The sequence below is a fragment of the Penicillium samsonianum genome, assembly GCF_028829775.1.
Source record: "Penicillium samsonianum strain IBT 33392 chromosome Unknown utg000005l_segment0_segment0, whole genome shotgun sequence".
Classification (NCBI taxonomy): domain Eukaryota; kingdom Fungi; phylum Ascomycota; class Eurotiomycetes; order Eurotiales; family Aspergillaceae; genus Penicillium; species Penicillium samsonianum.
The window spans coordinates 1,173,301-1,189,460 of NW_026643263.1; the positions used below are offsets into that span (position 1 = coordinate 1,173,301).

Here is a 16,160-nt window from a genome sequence, read left to right on the forward strand (position 1 = left end):
GGGTCTGTGGGGGTTTGGGTGTGGATTGTCTTGTTATCTTTTGGTTGGATTGAGATAATTTGGGATTATGGTTTGTCTGACTTAAGGTGGATTTTGTATTGGGGCGACGGTTATGTGTGGATGGATATATGGAGAGGGAGAGCGACAGGGGAGAGGTCGGGTTTGAATTTTGATTTGGGCTGGGGGACGGGGTTTGGTGCCTGATTGAGATTGGGTATGGGTATGGAGTAGATATATGTACATGGAAGTGTTGGTGGCTGGCTGGTGTAGGCAGATAATTATATTGGATTAACTACTGTTGTAGATTGAATGTGGACATGAAGTAGTATACTGATTAGGACAGGTAAGCCGGAAGAAATTCCAATGGTATTGGGTATCGAAGGTAGACTAAATATATACAGACGAGTAGAAAATCAAGAGGTTCACTGAAAGGCCAGCTTAAACCACAATCAAGAGATTATGGTCTGGTTTTTGTAGAAGTCGCAAGCATGAGGGTGCTGCAGACAATACTTGGGCACAAGAACAGTAGCCATCACACCATTGGCAACGAGGTATTCACGGAAGTTCAGAATACGCTGAGTGAGGTTGGTGGTACGCTTTCTGCCCGCCGCGTCACGGTTACCAGACCAGACGAGCTCACCCAGCGCAGCAGCGCGAGGCCAGAACGCGCTGGAGATGGTTATATCATCGATCTGCTCCGACCACAAGGGAGCCTCGGCGCCGATGACGTGTTTCGCCTCGGAGGCAGTGAGGTTCGTGAGGAAGTCGTAGTCATAAATACGCTGCCAGGTCTTGTAGGGGCCGCACCAGGAGCCACCGTTGCCGCCGTAGTTGAAGGTCACGCCGCCGGCGGTGTTGCTTTGCTCGTTGTAGCGGGGGTCGTTGGTGATAGCACCCCCGTGGCCGCAGTCGAGGTAGAGGAAATCAGAGGTCGAAACGACGACGTCGTAGCCGGCCGAGGTGAGCTTCTTGATGTTACCATCGCCGGCGTTCCAGGTCTGCATGATAATGTCTTTGGAAACATTGTGGGCACTTTCGGTCGCGATTGTCACGTCCTCCCACATCATGAGGCGGCGGTGGTCGCCGACACTACGGAAGATAGGCATGGCGTGGTCAACCCAGTACTGAGTGAGGTCCCTGTAGGTGCGCGAGGGATCCTCGGCAAACCACTTAGTGACATGGGTGCTGAAGTTGTAGCAGTTGATCTGGATCTCGTCGCCACCGACGTGGAAGACGTTGTCGCTGAAGATGCGAGACAGTTCTTGGTAGACATTCTTAACCACTTCGTAGGTCTTGGGGTAGATGATATCGAGCTGGCCAGGGTTCGGCTCGACCGCGGTGTGCTCCGCCCACACGTCGTTCGACCACCAGGTATTGGCACAAGCCACAATCTCCGGGTCGACCTGCTGCCAGCCCGAGGCAGAGTGGCCGGGCATGTCGACCTCGGGGATGACGCGAACACCTCGCGCGCGGGCGTAGGCAATCACACTGCGCATGTCCTTCTCGGTGTAGATTTCGCGAGGCGAGTAGGCATCTTTAGTCATCTCGGGGTAGGAACTCATTTGCATGGGCCACGACTGAGCATCGTCCAAGTGCCAGTGGAGAACATTGAGCTTGGACAGGGCCATACCATCGATCTGCTCGAAGATCTTGCGAACGGTGATGAAGTTGCGACCAGTGTCCATCATGATCCCACGGTAGGGGTACAGCGGGGCATCCTTAATCTTGACGGGCTGTTCAATAATCAAGCCGCTCTTGCCATCCGAGATGATAATCTGCTGCAGGGTGGTGAAGGCGTGCAACACACCCCAGACCGTCTGAGCATTGATCCGGATGCCGCCATTGGCCACCACCAGTGTATAGGATTCATCCACGCCATGTTGGAGATCTGCATCGTTGTCCACCACATGGACATCGACGTTGTGGATTGCCGAGGGCGCGCGCTTGGCCTTGGAGGCAGGGGTCGAGGAGGGCGATACAGGAGTCGCGGTGGGGAAGGCTGGGTAAGAGGCGATAGGGGCTTCAACAGCAGCAGGAACCCATTGCAGGGTGGTGATAGTTTTCCATGCTCGCTCCCAAGCTTGAGTGACGACCGCAGAGTTACGACCGTTCAATCTCAAGTGGCTGACTTGGATTGGACCGGAGGATCCCCAGGTGATGTTACGGGGGGCGGGAAGTGGATTCACCTGGACGGCGGATACAGCCGTCAGGGCCCCGACCACACTGAGGACTGAGGCGAACTTCATGTTGATGAGTTGAGTGATGATGAGAAAGAGAAGAACCGAGGCCAGGAGATAGCCAGAACTATTTATGTTCAGCTGCATTGCCGATCTCAAGGAATGCCGAGTGTTTTGGATGCAACCTGGGGGAAGTTCGAGATCGGAAAAACAAACAGCTCTCCCTTGTTACATTGCATCTGCCACTTAACTAATAAAGTCAATCTGTTTCCAATGATTAAGAGAAATTAAGGAAGAAGAGAAAGTGCAACCTCTACATGCAACTTCAACTTCCCCAGATAACACGAGGACATATTAAAAGAGGGGGGGAGCAGGAAAATGACACAGTCACACTGTGGTCACGTCGATCTATCAACAAAGCAACCTTGAAAACACTTGGAAAACACTTCGAAAGGAACAGAGACCTCCACATGAGATCTCAGGTATCATTTAATCTACTTCAATATCCATTAGACTGTCTCCAACGACTTTTCCAACTCCATCCCCTCCCGGAACTCCTCCTGGATGGCTGCCGCAGCCTTCGCAGAGGGCACGACACAAGGCCGCCGAGGAAGACCACCGTATCCACGGTAGGATTGCAAGCCAGTCTTAACAGCGATAAAGCCACCATGGATAGCAGCCCAGTCGGCGCGCGCAACAACAGCCTGCACCTTTTGCGCCTCCTGAACCTTGCCCGCACGATACAACTCCATAACACGCACACACGAGCGAGGAATCATATTGGCAACGCCACCAATAATGCCCGCCCCTCCAACAATAAGCGTCTGCAGCGTGAAATCGGCCGAGCCACCAAAAGTCAAGAAATCAGGCTTCGCCGCCGCAACACGGGCAAGCTTACCCGTGTTACCGCACGTGAGCTTGCACCCGATGATATTGGGGTGTTCTGCAAGAGTCAAGATATCTTCTGAGCTGAGATCGAGACCGGACTGCACGCCGGGGAAGTTGTAGATGAGAACGGGGACGGGCGAGGCATCGGCCACGGCCCGGAAGTGGGCGTGCATGGACTCGGCGCTCACGAGCGCCTTGTAGTAGCTGGGTGGGAGCACGAGGACTGCGTCGGCGCCTGCTGCGCCGGAGTCCTGGCAGAGCTGGATGGTCTCACGAGTTGAGGCGGCACCGGTGCCGGCGATCACTGGCATGCTGGTGTAGCCGGCTGCGTCGACGGCGCGACGTGTGGCGGCTGTGATTGCCTTGCGCTCTTCGCGATCTAGGTGCACGGCTTCGCCATTGCTGCCCTGAGTTACTAGGCCGGTTACCCCGCTGCGGGCGAGATAGACGGCGTGCTTCTCGACTGTTGCGAGATCGACTTCTTCGTCGGGCTTGAAGAATGCTACGGTGGGGACGTAAACACCGTGGGGGAGGGGATTTCGCTTGGTTCCGTTGGTCATTTTGGAGGAGAGGAGGTCAATCTATTGGTCTGTTAGTATCTGCTGTGAGTTGCTTGGACTCATTCTCTTCATACCAAATATCACTGGAGGGGAAATGAGGGGGATCAATATTGGCGGACCTACAGCTATTTAGCTAGGCATTTCCCCCACGTCCACCCCACTGATTTCTGATTTAACCGAATGATTTTGCCAAACTTGGCGAATCTGCCCGGAGGCGATGCTTTTGGTCTCGGACATCATTTTCCCCCTCCCCCACGCTTTATGCGGGGTTGACTCGGGTATGATGCCTGGTATACTATGTATACTATGTATACTGTTGCTATACTTATTTACTTGGGAGTATTCTAGTATTCTCTTTCTCTTGGGAGCACAAAATCGGAGAGATCTTCCTGTGTTAGGTCTTGTGCTACGATCTGGATATACTCTTGAATCTGCTCAGGGCTATATGGCTGTCTATTACTGCGCAGCCGTTACCGTCTATTACCCGATATACCCTGTCGAATATCCAATGAAGCTCTTAGAGTCCTCAGCCCCCTCATATGTGGGAATTTATTGGAATTTATTAGAATTCCGACCTGGCAATGGTTGAATTGCCGTCCCCCACACTGCCGTGGGGGTATGTCCTTTCCCGAGATATTGGGGAGATATTGGGGATATTAGGGATATTTAGTATAATGTTTTCTTTTATATTGGAGCATGTTTAATGAAAGGAATCCTTTATCAGAATTGAAATGTGTAGATTCAAGAGTGAAGGTTTTTGCCTGTATTATACTAGGTAGGCCGTTGCCTATATGTCTCAACAGGAATTCATATATTAATTCTGAATAGAACAAAACAAAGCATTGTGTATGAATAATATCATAAAACCAATAGATACTTGATGCCTTCCAGGGAATATAAACCACCTTAACCTCCATCGGCATCCGCCAAGAACTTCTCGCATGCCCATATCTCATCCCTAAGTCCCTGTAAAACCTTGGAAAGGGAATCCCCCACAATGAACTGATCTCCTTCAACGATGGCCATCCTGTCGCGGTCCTCACTCCGCTCTGTGCGACGGGCGCCCGAAGAACCTGCCGACGGTCTGGCACCGCCGAAGAAACCGCGCATCGATGCCTCCGACCGCAAGAGCTCCCCCGATTGTCTCGATGATCCTACCGCAAAATCTCGTACCAACCCCTTGAAACCCTCGCGACCGCGCACCTCAAATCGCACTCGTCGCGACTCCCTTTCATCCGTTGACACAGTCGCCTCCGTCGGGCGATTGGCGACTCCGGCGACACGTACAAATGGAAATGGGACCTTAAAGACCCCACGCGCCCGCCGTGACCAAGGTACTCCCTCCGGCGCGGATTTGCTGCGCGGCGTCCATGAGTCGCCAGACCCATTAGACACGATCTCTCCAGCGCCGTCGGTCGCGAAGCAGCGCACCGTTACCCCGGCGAATGCGGACTCGAAAGTCAAGCCGCCCACTTCGCCTGTGACCCGCTCGACTCGTCGCAATGACAATCGATCGCTGGCCGACGCCGACGAGAACGCGATCAAGGAAGAGGGTGCTTTGGAGGGCGCGACTCCGACGCGACATAGCAAGATCGAGGCGCCTGACAACGAGCAGCCTGCATCGACTGACACACGGTCGGGGAGACGGTCGTTGCGGTCGACCGATACCGGGTCGCGTTGCAAGAGCGAGCTTGCGCAGTATTTCCACAACTATGAACAGATTATCAGCTTGGAGGTCCCCGAACCTGGTATGTCACTCGACCCTGGGAGTGCATTGAGCTCATGGCTGACATTGGATGCTATATAGAATTCCTCGCCGCCAAAACAACCATCACTCTCGTGGACGACCTACCGCGACCACTACCTTTCTGCTCCAACCCCGAGCCTACACCCTTCGGTAACCCGCTACTCAAGCTCTACGACTGTGAGAAGATCACCCTCCACAAACCCGCATCAAACACCCCCGCAATCGACCCACTGAGCGAAGAGACCTATTTCCGTGCGCACCGCAAGTTCGAACGACAAGAGAAACAACTCCGCAACATTGAACGCAACCGCGCCCAACATGAACAGCAAGTCATAGAGCGTCTCCTGGACGAGCTACGCGGCCATGACTGGCTACGCATGATGGGCCTGACGGGAGTCCACGAAAGCGACAAGAAGCTCTACGAGCCGAAGCGCGATATCCTAATCCAAGAGCTAGTCACTCTGGTCAACAAGTTCCAAGCATGGAAAGATGAAGAGCGTCGACGCAAGCTGGAAAAGGAAAAAGCTCTCCCGGTGCCAGGTACCGAGGCAGCACCCAATGTCCAGTCCCGACAGCACTCGCGCAAACGATCCCGTCCCGCTGAAGACGTGGACAGCTCCCCGGCACCGAGGACTGATCTACACAGCACGCCAGACGTAGACGCAGAGCCAGACCCGGACCCAAGCGACGTAGACGCCTTGGCTGCGCGTCAGCTTCATCAAGAAGCTCGCTCAGCAAGCGCTGCTAAACCGCGTAAGACAGCACCTGCTGCTCGGAAGTCGATCTCCAAACCCGCTCCCAACACCAACACTGCCACCACCAACACTAACATGACCAATACCACCATCACCAAAACCAACGACACTGAACCAAAACCCAGCCCCAAACGCAAAAAACCCAACCCAACACCCACCAAACCTCACCCACAACCCCCAGTCCCAACCAAAACTCAAAAACCCGCCCCACGACCCCTGCAACAAGCCTCCCTCTCCCACTTCTGGAACCCGGCCCCACGACCCGGCCCATTCACATCCTTCTTCCGCCAACGACATGTCCGTGAAGCAGCCATCGCCGCAACGAAAGGTATGCGCCGCGGCGGGTCCCGCTCAACCCTCGCATTCGGATACCCGGTCCCTGACCTGACAGAGCAGGACTTTGAGCTGCCGCCGGAGATTCTGAACGAGGATTCTATTCAGCAGTCGCAGAGGAAGAGGCGGAGACTTAAGAGGCGGAGTTTGGGGGGATGATTAGGTGTAGTTGGGGGTATTCTACAATGGTGCATGAAAGATGAATGGTTGGTTGGTTGGTGGGGTTTTTTTTTGTATGATAGCATTTTCACTAGCATGGTGTTCTGCGTTTTGCTTTTTATGTTGAAATTTTCGGACTGGAAAGTCCGCTGGCGTTGGTGTTGGTGTTGATGGGATTTATTCCTGGCTGAGGCCCACATTTTTTTATTTTTGTACAAATACTTTAGTTAGTTCATGGTCGATCTTAGCGATTGAATAGATACTATTATCTTGACATCGTATTACCAGTGGAAGTACTTATGTTGTATGCAGGTAGGGATATCACTACCGCCGTTGGTGTCAAGGATGCATGAACTCGCATACGACTATACGAAGATGGTGCATCTGCAGAACCGCCGAGATGATCCTTCGCTGCACTAGCAGTGACAGCATCTGTACGATGTGCATATGTATTCCAAACGCAAGTCGAGACTGTATTGGTTTGGTCTGGGTATGGCAAGTTACGAGCTTGTTTTGGTTGGTGAGTTTGCGCCAATCCCGCTATATCGGGTCATCTCTGCTTTGAGACTAGGACGGCCTAGTTTCCTGTCAGCGGCAGGAGAACTTCTCCGAAGATAGGTGTGTGTGTGTCTTAGGATTGATATCTTGCTCCAGTAAAATAGGTCTTGAGTTTGCAGCTTGGCTAGACGATGAGGTTTATGAGGAAGGAGGCTTGATAGAAGATACAAGCTTAGATGGCGAAACAATTGGGTTTACTCCACTATGACTTAAAGATCGAGGTATATACAATATGTAACAACCATGGGGAGTTTCATTCTGTACTGCATTGAAAATTCCCTCCAAGTGGATGGTTTGCCTGAGTCGGAAAGTATTCGTATTCGGCCCGGATATCGCCCTACGGGGTGACTGCAGTGAATGAGGTGATTGAGATGTTGCTGAGGTGAATTGTGTATCACTAAGCGTTGGACATCGCTATAAAGTGACTAGTGTAACCGCGGTGTATGAAACAAGCTGTGGAAGTGTTGCGGAGGTGAAGTCGCTGAGGTGGCCAAGGGGACTTCCGGGGAAACCGTATTGGGGACTAAGAGTACGAGACATAGATAGCTCTCTGTATGAGGTATCCGTAGCTCGCAATTTGTCGTGTTCACCCATGGTCTTGCGAATGTGATCAAGCTGGGAGAAGACGGAAAACCCCCTCCCATCATCTAGATATCGCACAACCTTCTATGGCAGCCATTTCGAAGGACGGCTTTTCTCGCTACAGCCAGTGTAGAAGAATTGCAGTTTCGACCGTCGTTTCCTGCGTGCCGAAATCGTCTAAGGATTTCGTATGAAGACGGTTTGGTGTGGAAAACCTTTGTAGCCATCCATGCTAGCAAAGACTTCGTTGGGATGCGCGAATTGTTAAATTGGTGATCGTCATCCTAGTCTTCGTTGGGGGTATCGAAACATCACCACCGTGTTCCTCGCAACGAAGTGGACCATCCATGTAGTCCAAATAGGAGATAAAGAATGTTGGGCGGTATGACCTCTTGTTCTAGCTGGTCTTTGAGACTCCAGGTAGGAGGGTGATCCTTGCTCCTCAGCACGTTTGGTAGTGATTTCCTCTCGCTTTAACTGCCCTTTCTAGGGCAGATTTAAGGGTAGGGGCTTTGGATGGCAAGGTCGGTGAGGTGGGTGAGATAAGAGTTCGACACGTAGCAGATGGCATAGGGTTTGGATGCCATAGTGTTGGAACTCAATTTGATGCCGTAGAAACGGCCTGTTGAAAGCAATCTGAGTGGGATAGCAGAAAAGAAAAAAATGACAAGTTGGTTGCCTGAGAGATGTTAACGGGCAAGGAAGGAGAGCCCGAGAGATATGAGGGACTCTGAAATACTGTGGTTTCCTAGGATACCGCCAGATGTCAGTCCTTTGATATAGTTCGGATTCTTGGTTGTTCCTACCCCGTACTACATGTATCATCTTTGACAAAGAACTTCCCACTATATAAGGAGACAACTCCCTACCAGAATCATCCATCACTTACTCTTCCTTATATCTCGGTTCTCCTTATATCTTACTTTCCCTCATCCCACTATTCCTTATATCGCTCTTTTCTTATATATCACTTTTCTTATCTCCCACTTGCCCGTCCTAGACCACGTCCGTGATGTGGATAATTGGGTAGACCCGGCCAGAGGCAATGTGAGAATCGCACTGGCCATGAAAATCAATCGCAGAATACCCATGTTGAAGCTGGAAAAATACGGATGAAATCCGCCAACGCCAGGATCATTGCGTGCCAGGTGTTACCCTCAGCTACTGCGACTATATCGTGACCATGAACAAACAGGCTCAATGGGTGCTCGCGAATACGAGACCCTAACTAACTTGCTGTACTATGACACGATCAGCTACAACGACCAAGGTGAATTCGTCCCGTTGCCGGCAGACGTCCGACTGTCCGATCCACTCATTTTGATCATCGCGCATAACGTCACCCCCGAGAAGAAACGAAACACCAGGTGGCCGTACGATTTCAACACCGACGGGAACATCTATCCTGAGAGTTGGCCGATGGGCGATCCTGTCGTATCGTCACGAAGAAAAGTGAACCCGATCAAGTCACAATTTCCGACTCCCCCCAAATCATCCCGTTCGATATTCTTTTTCAGAAGAGCAACCTGACTGGTTGAAACCGACATCAGAATCGATGAAGCTCCATGGGAATTTGCAGACAAATCGTACGCTCAGGAGTTACGCTCAGGAGTTTGAGTAAAGATGGCTTTCGCTTGTCCTTTACCATTTCTTTCCCCTCACCCCTAATATGGGTCGAGACATGGGAAATCGGGCCGAACAATGCCCGCAACAGAAACCTAGAGGGTAAGCGCTGAGTGGCCGATGCACAACGATAAGAAGCAGTAAGTTCTACAATATACTGAGATAGAGCGTGACACTAATGAAAATAAAAAAAGGCCGGCATTGCTCAACGTCGTCGTGAGACCCAAGCCGAGGTTGCCAGCATGAGGGTTTTGACCCTGAGATTCTGGGCCATGGTTCCTATGACCTTCACATCTTGCACTTCATTGTTCCACCCTCAGGACTCTCCTTTGTCTTCCATTTGGCAGGTTGTTTATTACACCGTGCTACATCCTGGAACTCATCGCAATCTCATGCAAAAGTGCCGTCTCGTGCTAGTAGGACCCTTGCATCCGACCTGCTTTATAACGCCCGAATATCGCGTAAGCCGCACCCCTATACGTATTAGCGAGGCACTTACAGAACTATTATAGAAGCGGTGGGCGTTACCAAAGTCGAGCTTCGCCGTGTTAGACTATAGGAGAACTGATACCTACGCCCTCGTGAACGTGGTGCTACTATTCGCCTAGCATAAGTGTGTCCCTTCCGATGGCAATTGAGGATATAGACAAGGCACGCGCGAGTGTCGCTCACAATCTGTGGAGGAAACGGTCTTTTCAGATGGCGTCCCGCAAGCTCAAAGAGTAGAATCGGCAACACGCCGCTCCATGAATATGCCTCTCGGGGTAGAACGGTCAACTTATCCTGGGGTCTGCGCGAGACCGGATTTAAGGGAACTTGTTACAAACAAAATCCCACCTCCATGGGATGACCAAAGATACCTGCTTCGATGGAGGGGATATCGTATCGTTGAGAGAATGGGGTTATACTATGTAGTTGACGAAAAGGGGAAAGAGGTCATATGACAAGCTCACTTGAAAGGCCTATAGCTATATCCAATGAGAAATCAAAGCAGAGTTAAAGCTATCCATATGAGATCATATAATTCATTAACAGAAACCGGACCTAGCGACCCAACTCCGAACTGATTGATCTACATCCGAACGCCTCGTACAACTTAGGGCAAAAATGCAAGCACGACATCCTGCAAGGCCATTTAATAGGCTAGACTGAAAGAAATAAGCTCATGAGTTAAAGTTCCCGTAAATCTGCACGCGGGCCGAAATATTCGCCTCCGATCTTTTAAATCTCTTATGAAAATTTTCATCATCCCGGACTTGAACTCCTCTAGAACAGTCAGGTTCCAGCCTCTATATAAGGGGCCGGCATCGGAGCGAAGTTTTCCTTTTCCCCAGTTTTGACCAGCAGAATTGCCCATTTGGATACAGCGGACCAAGTCCCTTTCGGCCTTTCTATTACGTCCCGACGAGGTGATTCGTCGATTCGGTCCGCTGGTCGGCGATCCACATCTGTTTCGGGTGGCGGACTCTTTATTCTTCAATTTACTGAGTTGGTGGGTGCTTTTTTTTTGTGAATTCGAGTTTTTAATACTATTTTCCTTTAAGATCTCTGTCTCTCTTTCAATTTGTTGTATCAAGCGATTCGCTTTTGTTCTCCGCTTTTTCGTTCGATTCCCGACGTGATATCTACTTCCCGGGTATACGCCGCTGGTGTTGATATCTTCGCGATGAGCTCCTCACCTGCTGGTTTGGATTTTAATTCCAACGAGAAGAGCACCTATATCAATCCCGCCGACCTGCAGTCTGATCCGGAGAAGTTTGTTGACGTTCCGAAAGTCAGACAGGATGCATTTGGTGACGAGGAGTTCGCTGAAGTCAAGTACAAAGTACTTAAGTGGTGGTATGTTTACATAGCTCGAAAAATGCAATAGCTCTGTGACTAACATATATCTTGTTTAGGCAATGTGGTCTTCGTATGTGATAACATGCTATATCAAAACCAACCTCCGATCTAACATTCTATTAGTGATGGTCGCCGAAACAGTATCACTGGGTGTGCTATCACTGCCCGCCGCCGTGGCAGGTCTTGGACTGGTCCCGTAAGCTTACCTTCTGACCCATAGTGCCGGAATTGGAGCTAATCATATCCTCAGCGCTATCCTCGTCTTGATCTTCCTAGGCTCACTGGCCACATACACCGGCTACGTGATCGGACAGATGAAATGGAGGTATCCACACATCTCCACGATGGCAGATGCCGGTGAAGTGATCGCAGGGAAATGGGGACGGGAATTCCTCGGCGCTGCACAGATCGTCTTCTTCATCTTCATCATGGCCAGCCACCTGTTGACCTTCACCGTTGCCATGAACACCATCACAAACCACGGCACCTGTTCCATCGTCTTCGGCATCGTCGGCATGATCATCTCCTTCATCTGCTCATTACCTCGGACTCTAGAAAAGATGTCATGGCTATCTATAGTTTGTACGTTTCCATCCACACCCAATCCCGAGCAACCACCCACTAACCAACCCCAGCATTCGGAAGCATCATGACATCAGTCATAATCGTCATGATCGGCGTCGGCATCACAAAACCCGGACTAGACGTTGTCGCAGTCGTCAACACAGACCTGTTCCACGGCTTCTCGGCGGTCTGCAACATCGTCTTCGCCTTCTGCGGCCACGCCGCCTTCTTCGGCCTAATGGCCGAACTCAAGAACCCAAAGGACTTCACAAAATCCCTCCTTCTCCTGCAGGGCATCGATATGGGCCTATACATCACCGCCGCGCTAGTGATCTACCGGTACGCCGGCAGCGGCGTGACATCTCCAGCGCTGGGCTCCGCCTCGCCGATGGTCGCGAAAGTCGCATACGGCATCTCCCTGCCGACTATCATCATCGCCGGTGTGATCAACGGCCATGTCGCGTTCAAGTACGTCTACTTGCGTATTTTCCAGGGTACAGACCGCCTGCACAAGCGCGACTGGATCGCCACGGGATCGTGGATCGGTATTGCGCTCGCGCTGTGGATCATGGCGTGGATTATTTCCGCTGCGATTCCGGTGTTCAGTAACCTGCTCAGCTTGATTACCGCGCTCTTTGCTAGTTGGTTCACCTACGGCTTGAGTGGGATCTTTTGGTTGTTTATGAATAAGGGTCTGTGGTTCTCGTCGCCGAGGAAGATTGCGCTCACTTTGCTGAACTTCCTTGTTATCTCTGTTGGTGCTGCGCTGTGCGGTCTTGGTCTTTGGGTCTCGGGAAAAGCTCTTCATGATAACCCCAGCAGTGCGAGCTTTTCTTGTGCGAATAATGCTTAGCTGCATCTGCGTTTTTGCATTTCTGTTGCTGGGTTAGCCTGGCTTGTATAAAACTGTATCTGGGAAAGGGTTTCTGGCGTTCTGGTTTCGCATTTGGGGCATTTGTTTTGATATTTTGGATACCTCTTTCGATCTCGAGTTGCTGCTTGAGTTGGCTTTGCGTTGCATACTTGCCTCTTGCATATACACCGGATTTTAGGCCGGGCAAGTTGGATTTCCCTTTCCGTTTTAGTCCTCACCCCTTGCCGCCGTTTGCTCACTGAGTAAAACTGAGCACGCCCCTGAGTATTACGTAATCATTAGACCCGCTCAATGAGCATCACATGATTATTACATAAGCTAGATAACTCTCTCACTGAGCGTCACCTGAGCAGCCTAATCCCACTCACTGAGCGTGACCTGACCTGATTATTACATAAGCTTAAGGACTTGCTCTGGGCGTCACCTGAGCAGCCTGAGCAAAGTGGGAGAGCAGCTAAGTCAGCAGGTCACCTCAATAAAATGTACCACGCTAGCCCTATCCAAATGCAGTCGTTTACCCGGCACTCTTGACCGTTGTCCCCTTAACGAAAGGCTAGTGTTATCAATTTAGCGGTCGATCCTAGTTGTTACGCCTCTACCTAGAAGGCAAATATATAGTAGGGCTACATTATTAGCTTTACTATTCTACGCCTATACTACTATTCAACCTAGACCTCATTAAAAACATTTAGAGGGCCCGATTGGGATAAGGTCAACTGGGCACTCATCGGCGAGGGTGAGGACCTCCACGTCTTCAGCACCGAGATTGACAAGTCTGGCTTCAAGGGCGATGTAAACAACCCAAAAATCTTCAAGGGTTGGGGACCACCAGACACTTTCGCACATGTCATGACCGAGGCGGAGACTATTGGCACGAGCGCCATAGACAAGCTCAACGCTAAAGCCAAGGAGGAGGGGAAGCCTCTGGATAAATACCGCGTCGATAGAATGTTAGCCGCGCTCAAGACCCATGCCGACGCCCGGCGCTACGATCAAGCAGAGAAGATCGCTACCGATTTCAAGAAGGAGTTGGCGACGAAGGGGTACACTGCCGCGTACACGGATCCCATAGAGAGGCCGCCAGTGCCGGGTTACAGGAAAATTGACGCGGACCAGACCATCAGCGATAACAAGGACGCAGCGGGGTTTAACGAGGGGATAGAGCAGTGGGTGAGGAAATATGTCGCCGTGTCCAATGCCGCGAGACAATCACCAAGCCATATCCAGGCTATTTACAAGGCAGACGATGTACATAAACATATTGCTGAGGCTTGCAGCGCGTGACGCACTGTTGTGTTATTTTTCAAAAAAGAATCTGCATTGGTATTTACTATTATTTATCAAACGCAAAGCCTTTGGGAAGTCGCTCCTTTATGTAACACTGATTGGTACAATATCGCACCATGATCCGCAGTCGCAGCTTGGGTGCAGTCTGCCTAGCATGTTTCACCCACGGGTGCTGCTTATTGGGCAAATACTGGTCCATATAGATGTACTCTTGCTCCGACAGTTGAGGCAGCCAAGCGGAGCCCGGGTTGGTCCCAAGAATGTTGAGATTTCTGTCTCGAGCCGACTGCCACATGTATGCGAGGATAGTCCATTCAGCTTTTCTTTTCCATATTTCCACGGCCGTTTTGAATAGAGAACTGGTAAATGTTTCGAAAAGCGTTTGCACGACCGGTTCCTTTTCCAATGCGTGTTCCCGGTATAGTGCTTGGAATTCCCTCAACCGAGCCTCATCGTCAACATCGACCATCTGAACAGGCGCATCGCCCAGCGGCCCGAATAGACCAGACCTCAGAGCAACTTCCCTGGTGATGTGCAGAGAAACCCCCGCCATGGCTATGTCTAGCCTGCTGCGTTGACCTTTCGCCCAAGGTGGGATATCGACCATTTGGCGCACGTCATCAGCTCCTTCTCCTCTGCAGTGATAAAGAATTTTCGCGATGTCCGATATGCCGAAATGAAAAGGGTTATGGGTGCCAAGCGCATCGGCATCGCCAGCGCAATCCAACACTGCCTTCAAGCTAAAAACGTGAATAAGATCTGCCGCGACAGAAGGCCGCATCCCAAGTTCCTTCGCTTGCAATAGAAACTCGTCGACCCAGCCTGGAGCGTCGGAATCAACTCCCCAGGAAGCATAGGTCAATCGCGTCCAGTTAAGATGCAGCAAATCTCGATGCGGCTGCACCCATAGCGACTCCATGGTTCTCACATCAGCCGGCTCCAATAGGCGTCCTTGCCCCAATGCAACTTGCCGAGACTCGCTGTTGATGTATGCAATGGCCGGCAGCTGCGCGTTTTGGAGTGTCATGCGTCGGTTCCAGCAGACGTGTTTGGATTGGTAGCCGTCGAAAAAGCTGTCAGGGGTATCTTCTTCTGCTATTCGATGCGGTAGACAGTGCATCCAGATCATACAGCGTAGCTCTAGAGGCAGCTTGGAAAAGTAGTGGAATGCGTCGTTGCTCATCTTGTGCGCTCCGAACGCTTTGTAATTTCTGTCGTTGTGGGGTGGGAGCTGAGCCACACTGCGGTTGTTGAAGGGGTAAATTATGGGAGGGTGTATGTGTTGTAGGAGCCTGGGATGGACTTTGGTTTTCGGGTTGTTTGTGATACTTCGGGATGCCGGCTCAGATTGGGGGCAAGTTGGATAAAGAGAGGATTACAGATGTGGGATATGCTCTGTTCGTCTTCTCTGCTGGGGGTTCAGTGGGCGTGCCTGGTCTCTGATCGGGGGTATCTCTACACCAGTCCAATTGTCAAGGGTCGGAAGGTTCAGCATGGGATCTTGTCAGGTGCGAGGTTCGTCTGGCTGGAGGCGAGAAACGCGATTAGTGACGAGATGGTGGCTTTGGCGAACCTACTTTGTAGTTTGATCCCTGGGGTGGAGCCATGGCCGCGAGCGTGCTCGGCCAACAATACTACATTGGGAAATTTGCTTAAAAGATGGTATCTCAATCAAAATTGTATTTAATGAACCTGGTCTTGAAAATCGGATAAGCCGAAGACCGGGGGTTGTGCTCATTGCTAACAGTCTGCCAATTCAAGGCACCGTGAGCACATACGCTCAAGTCTGCTCATTGGGACGACACCAACGGTTTTGATATCGAGCTTCAACGATTATGAAAGAGAGCCCGCGAGGCCCGATGATCGGATCTCGGATGTCAGGTATTCCACTTTGTCAACTTTGTCGACCTTCGCGACCGGCGAACTTTGGATGTGGGTTAGCTGTACCGGTGAATTCATCAACTGACGAGGATGGCCAGTCGCTCTTCTTTTGGATAGAATCGTGGAGACCAAACAAGTGCTTTCGTCAAACGATCTAATAGCTCCAGGGCCAGCAGAATCCAGCTCATCGTTATGTCGCTCGGGACATCCAGGGATAGGAGGGGATTATTGAGAGCTTTTGTGGGAGTGGTGGGCTGGCGGTTCTTTGCACGGATGCGAAAAGTGACATGCTTTCGTCAAAAGAAGCGGACGTAAAGTAACGAAATCTGA

At 51.1% G+C, this 16,160-nt stretch overlaps 7 protein-coding genes across 7 annotated transcripts; 4 read left to right on the top strand and 3 right to left on the bottom strand.

The window, feature by feature from the left end:
• Positions 1 to 449: 449 nt before the first annotated feature.
• On the bottom strand, positions 450 to 2,246 carry N7471_009358 (beta-N-acetylhexosaminidase; the record flags this gene model as incomplete). The annotated part of the gene is made up of 1 exon (XM_057282077.1): positions 450 to 2,246. One exon carries the CDS (start codon positions 2,244 to 2,246, stop codon positions 450 to 452), a length of 1,797 nt encoding a protein of 598 aa, XP_057132960.1.
• A 440-nt stretch (positions 2,247 to 2,686) lies between these two features.
• N7471_009359 (dihydrodipicolinate synthase family protein) lies at positions 2,687 to 3,625 on the bottom strand (the record flags this gene model as incomplete). The annotated part of the gene is made up of 1 exon (XM_057282078.1): positions 2,687 to 3,625. One exon carries the CDS (start codon positions 3,623 to 3,625, stop codon positions 2,687 to 2,689), a length of 939 nt encoding a protein of 312 aa, XP_057132961.1.
• A 1,018-nt stretch (positions 3,626 to 4,643) lies between these two features.
• Positions 4,644 to 6,619, top strand: N7471_009360 (acetyltransferase SAS4-like domain-containing protein; the record flags this gene model as incomplete). Its single annotated transcript, XM_057282079.1, has 2 exons — positions 4,644 to 5,373; positions 5,433 to 6,619. 2 exons carry the CDS (start codon positions 4,644 to 4,646, stop codon positions 6,617 to 6,619), a joined length of 1,917 nt encoding a protein of 638 aa, XP_057132962.1.
• A 2,340-nt stretch (positions 6,620 to 8,959) lies between these two features.
• Positions 8,960 to 9,289, top strand: N7471_009361 (uncharacterized protein; the record flags this gene model as incomplete). The annotated part of the gene is made up of 1 exon (XM_057282080.1): positions 8,960 to 9,289. One exon carries the CDS (start codon positions 8,960 to 8,962, stop codon positions 9,287 to 9,289), a length of 330 nt encoding a protein of 109 aa, XP_057132963.1.
• Positions 9,290 to 11,048: 1,759 nt separating this feature from the next.
• Positions 11,049 to 12,641, top strand: N7471_009362 (neutral amino acid permease; the record flags this gene model as incomplete). The annotated part of the gene is made up of 5 exons (XM_057282081.1): positions 11,049 to 11,221; positions 11,281 to 11,294; positions 11,348 to 11,420; positions 11,475 to 11,806; positions 11,860 to 12,641. 5 exons carry the CDS (start codon positions 11,049 to 11,051, stop codon positions 12,639 to 12,641), a joined length of 1,374 nt encoding a protein of 457 aa, XP_057132964.1.
• An 870-nt stretch (positions 12,642 to 13,511) lies between these two features.
• On the top strand, positions 13,512 to 13,946 carry N7471_009363 (uncharacterized protein; the record flags this gene model as incomplete). The annotated part of the gene is made up of 1 exon (XM_057282082.1): positions 13,512 to 13,946. One exon carries the CDS (start codon positions 13,512 to 13,514, stop codon positions 13,944 to 13,946), a length of 435 nt encoding a protein of 144 aa, XP_057132965.1.
• A 49-nt stretch (positions 13,947 to 13,995) lies between these two features.
• N7471_009364 (uncharacterized protein) lies at positions 13,996 to 15,069 on the bottom strand (the record flags this gene model as incomplete). The annotated part of the gene is made up of 1 exon (XM_057282083.1): positions 13,996 to 15,069. The coding sequence occupies one exon, from the start codon at positions 15,067 to 15,069 to the stop codon at positions 13,996 to 13,998; it is 1,074 nt and encodes a 357-aa protein (XP_057132966.1).
• Between the last annotated feature and the right edge of the window lie 1,091 nt (positions 15,070 to 16,160).